This window comes from Pongo abelii, chromosome 3, assembly GCF_028885655.2.
Source record: "Pongo abelii isolate AG06213 chromosome 3, NHGRI_mPonAbe1-v2.0_pri, whole genome shotgun sequence".
Lineage (NCBI taxonomy): Eukaryota > Metazoa > Chordata > Mammalia > Primates > Hominidae > Pongo > Pongo abelii.
The window spans coordinates 136,803,029-136,817,315 of NC_071988.2; the positions used below are offsets into that span (position 1 = coordinate 136,803,029).

Below are 14,287 nucleotides of genomic sequence, written 5' to 3' on the forward strand. Positions count from 1 at the left end.
GCATTGTTCCATATATGTGGGGATAGAATAAACTACTTTTAAATATTATACTAAATATAAAGAACTGTGGGATGATAAACATTGATTAACAGCTACCTATTGTTCCAAAATTAGAAAATAGTGCCATATGAATTGTCTACTATTTACCTTTTGATAATATTTGAATCTTATATGAAAATAATTTTAAAATTAATAATAAACATTTACATAGCACTTGTAACATGCTAGGCATTGCTCCTAATAAAAGAAATATTATTATCCCCATTTGGTAGATATATAAACTGAGGCACGGAAAATTTAAGTAAACTGTGTTCAAATGCTAGCAAAATGTCAGAATCTGGATTTGAACATAAAGTTTGTTACCAGTATCAGGTCTTTTAACTAATACTCCACACAGAAAAGCAACATACACACAAAAAAATCACAGAAGGGGTAAAAATGTAACACTTTACTTACTGTCATGCTTGAAAGTTAATGATTTTGTAGAAAATGCTATTTTTCATAAAATAATCTCTCTTGGAAAAGACCAATGTTAATTCAATTTGCAAACATTATTCATGAATTAATTATTGATTGGGTCACATTTAATTCCAAAGAACAGCAATGATTGCCACCAGAAATCATGTCCCTGGCAAAATACAGTGGGTAGCTCCTCTTTCAAAGAAGGCATCTGAATACTATAATGTCTTTATTTCTCAGTTAAGCTTTTGTTATGCAATTTCATTCAAAATCTAAATATTTCCAGACTAAGATATTTCATTCTAAACTCCATGCTTTTATTTTTTTTTTCCATTTAATCTGCACTATGCCCTTCCTCTTTCAATTTGGCACCTGTGGGTGAACGACTTTAGGAAAAGCTTGGTGGTATGCCCTTTTGGGGTGAGATTGTTTTTAGTTTGTGAAGGACAGAGAAACTGAACACGAAAGAATACATCAGAAATACAAATAAGTGAAGCAGTCTAAGAAATGCAGAATCAATCATTATTACACTGGGCATATGTGACTAAATGTCTTCAAAACAATGAGGCTCATCCATCAGCATCCTCACACATTGGGAAATCAGATCATTCTGGGAGAGAACAGAGACAGTCAGCCCGAGAAGGCCATCTCCTCATGGTTACACATCACAGCCAGGTGCACATGTAAGGAATGCACCTCCTTGATTTGCAATTGTTTTTTCTAAAATGTGAAATCTCCATATAGAAATGTGACAAGATAGGGGTAAGGCACGTCTTTCTGATATCTGAAAGGGTATCACGTTGTGTAACTCAGCTCCAGAAGAAACTTTAATATCCCTGAGTGCATTAATAAGTATTCATATAATTTTGATGGCACTCTTGAAATACGTTACAGGCGCATTTCAATGATCCTACAAATGAAGTAAATATATCAATTAAATAAAAATGACATATTTATGTGAAAGAAATTAAACTTCTAAAATCTATAGATTTATAAATATTGCTTATTCTCTAAAGTGTACTATCACCACAGTATTACAGCACAAACTATTCTATTATTTTTGTTATACTGGTTTCAACACAGAGTCAATAATGTCTGCTTAAAAGATATAATTAAAATACATCTTTCTTTTTTACTGTCCTTCTTCAATAACTATTTCTGTGATACTGACTGGTGTGCTGCTCATTTCCCAGTGGTTGTGTACTCTGTGCATGTCCAGTGTTTTAGAGAAGAAATGGGAAGTGGTATAACCTCTACAACATTAACTTTGCAAATGTCTGGCACATTTAATAGGTCTGAGTATGAAAAGTAAATAAAAACTGAGGCAGTTATCCAGATATATTTCAGCCAAAAGAATCACTTTCCTTACAATCTACAGCTATTTAAGACAAAATAGTATTGTTTGTATATGAACTCCGAATAATCCCATAATTTTTCCCCCTGAATGAGTAGATATAGCCTTTAAAGCTATCTGCTTTATAACTTCATAGTCAGAGCTTCTTCAGTCTGAAATCATTTCTTGAGGGAGCTTTTGAAAAGATTTACAAAACCATGTCTATTTTCAAAATTGTAAGCTGAAATTGCTTTGCCTGTGCAGATATGATGACCCAAATCTCTTTCTGCAAAACATCCTTTTAAAATATGAAATCATTTGATTTATCAACTGGTGTACATACTAATTTTCCTTCTATTACTTTAAGCAGATTTACATGTTTCAAAGCAGGAGAAAAAAAAGCATCAAGGAAAAGCCAATAAGACATTGTTATTTCAGTATTCTAACAAACCATATTGAGCTTTTACATTAAAAAGCCTCATTTAGTAAACAAGGTATTTATGAAAACTAAAGACTACCTTTGAATAGAATATTTTAATAAGTTAACAAATTGCATACATGGATACAGAATAAATACTGTGACATGTTTTCGCTAAGGTGCTGTGAAACAACAACAGTGCAAAGTTCTAAACAAAGCAATCAGTTCACAGCATGGATGCACAAATAGAAGCAGATTATAGGTATTCCCCTAACACAGGCCCCAACACATAGTTTAGTACTCTTTTTGTCAAAGACAATCAATTTTATTAACATAGCTTTCTCTAAAACGGTACCAGTTATTTCAATGCTAATATTCAGAAAATAAAAAGTCAGCATTTTGGAGGTGAGGGTAAGTAAAGAAGTAAGGAATATCAGAACACAGCACATGAATAGCAATCACATTTTAAGAATTTATTTAGAGGGTGAGACTGGACATAAGTACAATTGTGGCTGGATAGAGATGGAAAGAAATACAAGTCTAATTGTGATGATTTTAGTATATGTTAGGCCAAATTAGTGGTAATATTGTTTTAGGGAAAAAATCCTGCAAGGGAAGGTAAACTAACAAGTTTAGAGTCTATTACATTTCATCGAGACCTTAAAGTTTCTCTCTATCATCGGATGTTTTCCAAAGGAAAATAATATGTACAAAAGTATCTATCACATCAACTATTTGATAATTTTAAAATTCTGTCAATTATTATTAGTAGTATTCTCATTATCATTATTACTATGCCTTCTACCCATACTGTGCTGAGAAACAAGATGCACAGTCATACTCAGTACAGTGGTTATGCTTTCTATTTTTAAAAAAATGAGTTGAAAAAGTCAATTCTCTTTCTCTTTTGCCCTTGATTTTAACAGTATTTGCCAAAGTAAATATGCTCATTGATTTTGGATTTGGCTACTCAAATAATGTGCCCAAGATTTTCCCATAATCAATCTGGAGAATCTATTTCTACCACTTATGAATCATTCAAAATTGTATTTCCTATTTATATGTAGCTGCCTGAGAACACAAAGCTCCTTCTTACCTGTGTGGTAAAACTTCCCTGAAAATCCAAGGTTGAAGGTAAAATTTGCAACCTGAGTGCGCAGTAAATTTTGAGTCTCTAGTAATGCCTGAAATAAATAAGAAATTAACATGATTTTAGAAAAATAAATATGAAGTTTTGGGATGCCTCTTTTGCAAATGTGTATGCATGAGTAAAACAAAATGATATGGGCTTTCTTGTTTTTGATGGGTGCTGTTATGTGGTATTCATATTTCAGGTATTATAATTATTATTGTCATTATTTTTATTGAAGGTCACCATATTATGAAACAGTTAAGTCCTAAGCACATTTTGCACTGCTAAGAGGCAATTGTCCAACTCCACAGCACTGAAATCATTTTTCATTTCTGTGTGAGACATTTCTTGAACTTTGGATTATTATACTTCCTTTATGTGGTGAAAATTTTTCAGAATTGTTGAATGCAGACAAGTCCTGTTTTCTTGGTAAGCAATAGGAGGATAACTTTTGTTTGAACTGCAATTTAATATTTTATTTAACTGGACCACTTCCCTCATCATTTTTAAAGGCATAATTATTAAATTGAAAGCTTGGGTTTTTACCTTACAAACTAAAGAGGAATGTGTATTTTATAGTACATTGCTTGCAAACCTAGTTATGAAAAAGGGAAGAACATGTAAAAATAGATACCCCTTTTTGTTATTAATTCCATAACAGAAATTTTCTAAATGTGACAAACATTTCCCTACTTTCTAGATTTGGAATTATACTATGTGAAATTCTGGTTCGTGGACAGGATAATAACACATTGCTAATAATGACACAGAATTAGTTATGTAAATTTGTTGCCAATCCTTTCACGGCCATTATTCCTATGTCAAAATTTGTAGCATAATTCAGATCTCTTATATCCTTGGGCTTTTTAGTTTGCTTACTGGTCTGCATATTGATTCAGAATGCTTTTTCTATTTTTAATGGATTTTTAAAGAGGACATACTTTGTTCTGATTAAAATGAGAAGCTAATTTCAAACAAGAGATATTAATAATAAGAATGATTTTTGATTACTCCTATCCATCTGCTATGGAGACTAAGGAGTCAGAGGTCAAACAATTTTTTTCCATTAGTCATGGTGACTAAGCATTTGTTTCAAAGACTTGTGAACCTAACTGTTTATTCCTTTACAATGAAAGGAGTCTCCTGCACATTAATTTGATTAAAAAAATGACTAAGTAACTAAAATGTTGACAAAATATATAGTCAATGGTTATCCAAGACCACAATTAGACTGGGTGTTATCATGTTCAACATTATTAAATCTTATCAACTAAGTAGACAAAGGCAAAAATAGAACCACTAGCTTAACTGAGTTCTACAAAATATTAAAAATGCATTTCTCATAGAGATTAAACTAAATATTAAAAACAGTTGAGATAAAAATGTATTGAACTGGTTGAACATGTTGGTAAATGCTCTGGAATACAGCCTTAAAATAAGAACATTATGTATTATTTCCCTTAGTGAGTTCCCTTTTCTGGCTTTTTTTGGTTGTATTCCACGCACAATTTCTGAGTCTCCTTATCTTGATTTTTTAAAAAAATTCTCCCGTCTGCTATTCCCCTCACCACTCCAATTTCAACCACTTATCTTTCTTCCTTTAAGTTCTTGAAGTCATTCATTATTCTGCATTTATTTATCTGTGAAATGGGGTACTTTTGAAAATTTATTTTATACTATTATTAGGAGAATTACATTGGCTAAGGCATGCAAATTGTTTAGCTAAGTGTCTGGCAAGTATCATGCGCTCAATAAATACTATTACTGATACCTGAGTCTATCATTCTCTCTCCATCAGTTAGGTATCCTTGGTGCCTCCAACACCCATTGTTATTTCCTGCAAATCACCATGTACTCTGGTTAAACTTAACTATCTCCCACCTCCTACATTTCCCCATGTCATTTCTCTCTTTATTCTCTTTGCCCAGAAAGCCTCCCCAGCTCCCAATCCCATTTCCCAAATCCCACCAATTCTTTATATCTCTGCCCAAATGCCAACTTTTTGTATAAAGCCTCCTCTGGTACACCAAAGTAGATTCCTAAATTATTTTCTTAAGACTTGCATCATTTTTGACTTTATTGCATCCATGCTGTATCTTATGTTTTCCTTTAGTCTATGCACCTGAAGCTCCATCAAACCTTACTCATTTTCATGTATCTCATGTTACTGTTTTTTTTTTTTGCATTTAGTAACATGAGATACATGAAAATGAGTAAGGTTTGATGTATCCAAAGTATGATAAAAGTACATACTAATACACAGCAATAATTGGATTAGTTTCATTTGTTTTTAATTTTTAATTTTTGTCAGTAACATTTTTCCAATGGTAATATGACAAACATAGTTCATGGGCCATATCACAAGATGATATCAGAACAATATAGATAGGATCTAGCATTTCACTGGGATGTTTTATAACAGAGATGTTTTATAGCCTTGTGTCATAGATCTCTAAAGCAAGTTCAGAGAGGCAAAGTCAGATGGGGGGCTAGTTAGCTACGTGAAGAACTTAACAGACCTTTTCATTGTTGAAAAAAAAAGAGCTGTCTAGTCATGGACTACTAACATGTAGTCTGGATTAATGAGGGAGTAAAAATGACAAATGCTATAAGTAAAAAAAAAAAAACGAATAAAAAAAAGCAAATCTGAAAAAGTTTTCAAGGCTCCCTTGTTTAGTACAAGTAAATGTTCTTTGGTTTTCAAACTTCAGAAAAGTTTTCATGCCTTTCAATTACAAAGGAAGGGAGAAAAAAATAACAATGAATATACACAAAATGATTCAAACTAAAGAAAATCAGAAATAAATTTGAAAGAGAAAAGTGCTAAACCATACAAATTAAGAAGAAAAGTAGAAAGAAGAAAGAATTCCAATATAGGAATAATGTAAAATGTCAGAAGAAATATTAGGGCAAGAATAATATGGATATAAATTTAAGAATAAATTAAGTACAAATTTAACTTATTCTTTTAAAACTCCTTAATTTTTAAAACGCCTTATTTTGGAAAAACTTGTTAATGAACTAGAAATAAAGTGTCTCAATTTGGGATACAAATAAAATGGTAAAGCTCAGGAAATACACTTTTTTCTACCTGAATATTTTGTGTGGAAACTTTAGTTTTGAATATGTATAATAAAATGTGGCTGGGCATGATGGCTCATGCCTGTAATCCCAGCACTTTGGGAGGCCAAGGCAGGTGGATCATTTGAGGTCAGAAGTTCAAGACCAGCCTGGCCAACATGGCGAAACCCCTTCTCTACTAATAATACAAAAATTAGATGGGCGTGGTGGTGCATGCCTGTAATCCCAGCTGCTCGGGAGGCTGAGGCAGGAGAATCACTTAAACCTGGGAGGTGGAGGTTTCAGTGAGCCGAGATTGCACCATGGCACTCCAGCCTGGGCGACAAGAGCGAAACTCCATCTCAAAAAATAAATAAACAAATAAATAAAATAAAAATAATAAAATGTGTTTAGAGTTTTGACAATATACATTATTTATTTAATAGTTTGCATGACATAACAAACAATATAAATGGCTTTGAAATTTTTTCTTTTACTGCTTATGAAGAACTCACTAAGTTGATTGTACATTAAAGAGAATAAATATGTAACTTATTTATAAAAATCAATAATCTATTATTTTAATAAACATAACTTCCATTAATTCAATATTCTCCTAATAAATTTCTTAGTATTTAAGAAAGCAAGTCTAGGCTGGGTGTGGTGGCTCATGCCTGTATTACTAGCACTTTGGGAAGCTGAGCTGGGAGGAATGCTTGAGCTTAGGAGTCAAAGCCGGCCTGGGCAACATGGTGCAACCCCTTCTCTACAAAAAAATACAAAAATTAGCCTGGCATGGTGGGGTGTGCAATACGCCTGTAGTCTCAACTACTTCCAGGGTGGGGGCGAGAGGATCACTTTAGCCCGGGAGTTTGAGACTACAATGAGCCATGTTCATGCCAATCTGACAAAGCGAAAGAAAGAGAAGAAGGAAGGAAGGAAGGAAGGAAGGAAAAAGAATGTGAGTCCAACTTTGCCCCTATATAGCTACGTACTGTTTGACAAAGCAGTAATGGTATTCAAACTTTATTGTGTGTACAATTTTCTAGAGAAAATTGCTAAAATTGTCAATTCTGGGGCCCACTTCAGGAAATACTGATTTTTGTCTGTCATAATGCCTACAAACGTGCACTTCATCATATACTCCAGCTGGTTCTAATAAATGTTGAACAATTATTCTCAAGTTGCCCACATGAAATGAATCACCAGCATGCTTGTAAAATATCTGCTTCCAGGCTTATCCTCTGGGGATTCTGAATTGGAGACTATAAAATGAAAACTAAAAATCTGTTTTTAACAGTGATTTTTATAGCTTCAACCTGGAGATCATCACCATTAGAACACTAGTGTCCTAATAATACTGAGTTAGTATATTATTTATATTAATTTCAAGGTGTTATGCATATTTCTTAAACCATCCTGATATTAGGTTGTTACTCTCAGGCTAACCCTTTCCCTAATCATACCTAATAAGTCATGTGCATATTTACATTTTGATACAGTCTTTGATATGGTTTGGCTCTGTGTCCCAACCCAAATCTCACATCAAATTGTAATCCCCACATGTTGAAGGTGGGGCTTGGTGGGAGGTGACTGGATCCTGAGGGTGGTTTCTAAAGGTTTAGCACCATCTCCCTAGTGCTGTCTCATGACAGAGTTCTCACAAGATCTGGTTGTTTCAAAGTGTGTGGCACTTCCCCCCCAAACACACTCTCTCTCTTCCTGTGAGTCAATTAAACTTATTTTCTTTATAAATAATCCAGTCTCAGGTATGCCTTTATAGCAGTGTAAGAATGAACTAATACAGAAAATTGGTATTGGGAGTGAGGCACTGCTATAATGACACCAGAAAATGTGGAAGCAACTTTGGAACTGGGTAATGGGCAGAAGTTGGAACAGTTTGAAGGGTTCAGAAGAAGACAAGAAGATGTGGGAAAGGTTGGAACTTCCTAGAGACTTGTTGAATGGTTGTGATCAAAATGCTGATAGTGATGCGGACAATGAAGTCCAGGCTGAGGTGGTCTCAGATGGAGATGGGGAACTTATTGGGAACTAGAGCAAAGGTCATTCTTGCTATGTTTTAGCAAAGAGACTGGAGGCATTTTGCCCCTGCTCTAAAAATCTGTGAAACTTTGAACTTGAGAGAGATGATTAAGGGCATCTGGACAAACAAATTTCTAAGTAGCAAAGTGTTGAAGATATGGCCTGGCCCTTCCTAAAAGCCTAACTCATTTCCATAAAGAAAGAGATGGTCTGAAATGGGAACTTATATTTAAAAGGGAAGCAGAGCATAAAAGTTTGAAAAAATTGCAGCCTGACCATATGGTAGAAAAGAAAAATCCATTTTCTGGGGAGGAATTCAAGCCCAAGCCAGCTGCAGACACTTACATAAGTCAAGAGGAGCCAAGTGTTAATCGCCAAGACAATGGGCAAAGTGTCTCCAGGGCATTTCAGAGACCTTCACAGCAGCCCCTCCCATCACAGGCCCAGAGGCCTCAGAGAGAAAAATGGTTTCTTGGGCCAAATTCATGGCCCAGCCTTTCTGTGCAGCCTAGGGATATGGTGCTCTGCATCCCAGCCACTCCAGCTCCAGCCATGGCTAAAATGGGCCAAGGGACAGCTCATGTTGTGGCTTCAGAGGGTGCAAGCTCCAAGCCTTGGTGGCTTCCACGTGGTGTTGGGCCTACAGGTGGGAAGGAGGTAAGAGTTGAGATTTGGGAACCTTCACCTGGATTTCAGAGGATGTATTGAAATGCCTGGATATTCAGGCAAAATCTGCCGCAGGAGCAGAGCCCTCATGGAGAATTTCTACCTGGGCAGTGCAGAGGGGAAGTGTGGGGTTGGAACACCCATATCAAATCCCCACTGGGGCACTGCCTAGTAGAGCTGTGAGAAGAGGGAGACCATCCCCCAGACCACAGAATGGTAAGTTCACTGACCAGCTTGCACTGTGTGCCTGGAAAGTACAAACTCTCAATGCCAGCCTGTGAAAGCAGCCATGGGGGCTGTACCCTTCAAAGCCACAAGGCAGAGTTGCCCAAGGCCTTGGGAGTCCGCTCCTTGCATCAGCGTGTCTTGGATGTGAGACCTGAAGTCAAAGAAGATTATTTTGGAGTTTTAAGATTTAATGACTGCCCTGCTGGGTTCCATTGTTTTGGTCAATTTCTCCTATTTGGAATGGGAGCATTTACCAAATGCCTTTACCCGCATTGTATCTTGGAAGTAACTAACTTGTTTTTGATTTTACAGGCTCATAGGCAGAAAGAACTTACTTTGTCTCAGATGACAATTTGGACTTGAACTTTTGGGTTAATGCTGGAATGAGTTAAGACTGAGGGAGACTGTTGGGAAGGCATGACTATATTTTGAAATGTGAGAAGGACATGAGATTTGGGAGGAGTCAGGGCAGAATGATATGGTTGGGCTCTGTGTCCCCAGCCAAATCTCATGTCAAATTGTAATCCCCACATGTGGAATGTGGGGCCTGGTTGGAGGAGATTGGATCATGAGGATGGTTTCTAATGGTTTCACACTATCCCCCAAGTGCTGTCTTGTGATAGAGTTCTCACAAGATCTGGTTGTTTAAAAGTGTGTGGCACTTTCCCCTTGCACTCTTTATTTCTTCCTCCTCCCACCAAGTAAGATGTGCCTCGCTTCTCCTTTGCCTTCCACCATGATTTTAAGTTTCCTGAGGTCTTCCCAGCCATATAGAACTGTGAGTGGATTAAACTTCTTTCTTTCTACATTATTGAGTCTTGGGTATGTCTTTATAGCAGTGTGAACAAACTAATACAATTTATTTATTTATTGAGATGGAGTCTCACTCTGGCTGATGGAGTCACCCAGGCTGGAGTATAGTGGCATGACCTCAGGTCACTGCAACATCCACCTCCCAAGTCCAACTGATTCTCCTGCCTCAGCCTGCTGAGTAGATGGGACTACAGGCACCCACCACCATGCCAGGCTAATTTTTGTATTTTTAGTAGAGACGGGCTTTCACCATATTGGCCAGGCAGGTCTCGAACTCCTGACCTTGTGATCCACCTGCATCGGCATCCCAAAGTGCTGGGATTACAGGCATGAGCAATGGTGCCAGGCCTAATACAGTCTTATATTTTCAAAATTTCAAAACAGCTACCTCAGAGTGATAGTGTTTGTTTTATATGGTCTTTTATCATACTTAATAGCTCAATAAAAAGGTGTCTTATTTATCCTAACTAGATTATGATATGGGAATCAGAAGAGATAACTTATATTTATATTTTCCAGGTAAAAAATAACTGCTTTATGAAACGATTAAATAGTCCACCCAGATAACACAAGAAGAAGGTCAAAATTGACCATGCCTGCCTTAAAACCCAGTCTAACCTTAGTAACCTCATGTTCCAATATAGCAAGTTTGTGTGCCTACCTCAATAAAATGGAGTTGGGATTCCATAAACTTTTGCACAGATATTATTTGTAAATTTACAATTGAAGATGAATAGGGCTGACCCAGGATGAAAATATGAAGCTTTTGAAATTTGCATTTTATAGCTCTACCTTTCTTCTTACTCATCTGAATCTCATTTCTTTCTTTTTTTTTCTGATAAACTGTTACTGCTACTCAAGGAGGAATTTGCTATAATGTATACATTAACAAAAAACGCATACCAAGTTTTCTACGTAATTTCATGTTAAATGGTTTAGCTCAGATTGTGAAATGGATAAGTTAATTAATTAAAAATGAGTGAATGCCTCTGATGACAATACTGAACAAGTGCCAGAGTATTTATGGGGAGAAAGTTTGAACTGTAGGGATCCTACTTCTGAAATCACACTCAATCTGAAAAAAAACCTAGTGAGCCAAAGAACACCTCGACATTTCAGAGCAATTTTTCCTTTCCTCTTTTCACCCACCAGTTAAGTATTTCGTTGCCATTTTTCTTGTTTGGTCTGTCTCCAGGAAGACAGGAATCTAAAAGCTCACTCTCTTTGGGCACTCTTCCCTCCTTTTGCCACTGTTCATTCATTCATTCAAACTATATTAATTGGACTGTATATTTTAGGTACTCAGGATAGAGTGGAGAATGGCAAAAATAATATCTAATATTATCAAGCTTTTACTATGTGTTAGGTGATGAGCAACACTCTGATTATTTATTTAAATCTTCCAGTGACCTTTTTATTAATCCTATCTTACAAGTGGAGAAAAGAATGCACAGAGAGGCTACATAAATTATGCTAGGTATGGAGTTAGAAAGTACCTGATAAACAAAACTGGTAAGTTTTCTGGGTTTTGATGGAACCTACATTCTTTTTAGGCACACAGAGGATACATATAACAAATCAGTCAAATAATTGTTGAATTACAAATTGTTACTAGTGTTGCAAAATTAATTTTAGTACCATGCTATTATTGAAATAAACACAAAATATCAGTGTCTACGTTTCAACAAGGTAGACAATGAGATCAATAAAGTCCACCTTGGGAAAGTGGCAGGCCATTTTGTTGAGGCATGGAAAATAACAGACCAGTTATGCCTAAAATGGGACCTGGGGAGTCTGCTCCAAACAATGGGGCCAGTGAGAACAGATCTTAGGGTCAGGAAAGAACTTAGCGTCGTTACTTTCAAAACTTTGTTACACAGGATTGGAGGGTAAGTTTCAGGAACTAACTGCACACAAAATGTATATATATGGGTAAGGATAATGGTTTCATTGCATTAGGAGTATTTTTTGAATACTGAAAGTTTAAACATTGATACTGATTAAACATACTGGCAAAGAGAAGAAGAAAATTAAAAATTGGTTTGACCTTATAAAATAATATTAAATCATGTCACGTATGTGAAGAGTTTGCATTTTCTGCCTGATTATCAAAGAACACAATGAAGGTTATATAAATCATTAAATTGCAGTGTGTTCTTTGTGTTGTAAATTTTATTTTATTGCATCAGCAAAACACTCCACATGTCTTTGACTCCTTTCCTAGTAGATGTGAGTGGATGTGTCTGGTGCTCTAAACGTTGTTACTGGAGGGTGTCCTGGGCATCTCCTTTCCACAGAACTATAAGCCACTGATTTTAGTCCATTCTGAAAGTGTGTAAGATGAGCTTCTGCTTCTGTTTTCTGATTGGCATTCTGGTTCTTTCCCTGAGATCGGAAAATTTCCTTAAGAATGGTGAAATACTGTTCAGTTCTTATGAGTTCTAATCTCTCTTTCAATTGTATCTTATTTCAGTTCATAAAGATCATCTCAAACTATGTCTGTGCCCTGCACTCTCTTCCTCTGGTTTCTGTTTCCCATGCTCTACTGAATTGATTGAAATTTTGAGTCAAGTTAGTATATTTGAATAAAACGTGATCTCATTATGACCCTTCAAATGGTATCAGTTAGGGCACTGGCATTTTTGTTTATAATTTAGTTCCTCTAAGCCTGGTATCCAATTATATAAATATATTTTAATATACTATTCCTATAAGCTCTTACTCTCAAGTCTCCATTATAACTTATAAAAATTTTTTTGTCTTGTAAAAAGATAAATATATATTTTAACTTCAGAGGTCATTGTTTGTGTGGCATAATTATTTCCTTAAAAGCTTCTTATAAGATAATAATAAAAATAACTCATATTTCCTAAAGCCAAAGTATTTAAATATGTCATAGAGTAATAGTGGCATAGAACTCAAACTAGTTAGGATTTCTTTGAAAATAGCAGAATGAATATTTTAGTCATTTTAACCTCAATGACTTAAAAATGGCTTTAGGAATAATATGAAATCAAATAGCCAAGAATAACATACGTATACATGTATGACATAAATAAAATGATAAAGTCAAAATCTTTTTTGGGTCAGAGTGGGAGACAAGGAGTTTATAACACAAAATATCCCCAAGTATTCTTAGAAAGGATCTGAGAACTGGGTCCAAGTTCTCTTTGCGTTTGCTTGCAACTTTAAAATGTAACTTGAATCCCTCTACAAAATCCTGGTTTTTGTGTTGGAAGGCCAGCTTGATGGAGATACTTTGTATTGCATGTGGAAGCTCCAGAGCAGGTACAGATTTGGCTACCACTGTCAGAAATGGCTTAAGATCTACAGAATGTGGATGTTTGAGCTACCTTCTTCTTCAAGTGATTATAGACAATTTCACTGTGTAAGAAGAGATAACCAGTGAAACAGAAATCTTTACCACAGACAAGTGGTAAACCAAACTATGATCCATGGGTCACTATAAATTTGGGTCTATAAAATTAAATGTCTGTGAAAAAATAATTATATCTTCAAAATGTTTAGGAAACACTCTGTATCATACACCACCAGAGAAGGTCTCAACCCACATTAACATACTGAAGTCCTTTGGTAGGAAAAATCTTGCACTTAATGTATCTTATCTTTCACCTCAAATAATCAGCCAGAAACACCCTCCTCCACTTGCCTAAGTTTGTGGTTTGATTATTTAGGAAAAAACATTAAGTGAATGTCTAATCATGGGAAAGTAGAGGTGTCTTTTGGGGTCATGATCTCCTCTATTGAATATAGTTTTCTACTTATTATGCAATGCAAATGAAAAATGTAATAGCTGTGATTTTATATGAAATGTGATTCTGAATATGCATGCAGTCAAATAATCACATTAACTCTCTGCAAGTGATCTGTACAAAGGAGTGTTTTTCCATTATTCCAGGATTTGCTATTGTTAAAGAGCTTCAAATAAACGTGTACCCTAAAACTTAAAGTATAATAAAAAAAGATAAATTCCTTTATATTATGGAATTCTGAAAATATATTTAGAATTAACAATTATAATTTTGATAAATATTATAGTATATTTCTTGGAGCATCTTATTCTTGCTGAGAAATTATAAAAACCAACTATTAAGTTAATGAAAACAACTTTTAA

General features: G+C 35.3%; 1 protein-coding gene across 5 annotated transcripts in view; it reads right to left on the reverse strand.

Annotated features, from left to right (window-relative positions):
- Window positions 1–14,287, reverse strand: part of NDST4 (N-deacetylase and N-sulfotransferase 4) — a 289,322-nt gene that overhangs the window by 145,783 nt on the left and 129,252 nt on the right. For all 5 annotated transcript variants that reach the window (XM_054554391.2, XM_024246116.3, XM_054554392.2 and 2 more), the window contains one exon: window positions 3,307–3,394. In XM_054554391.2, coding sequence (XP_054410366.1) covers window positions 3,307–3,394 — 88 coding nt within the window. The remainder of the gene's footprint in view (window positions 1–3,306; window positions 3,395–14,287) is intronic.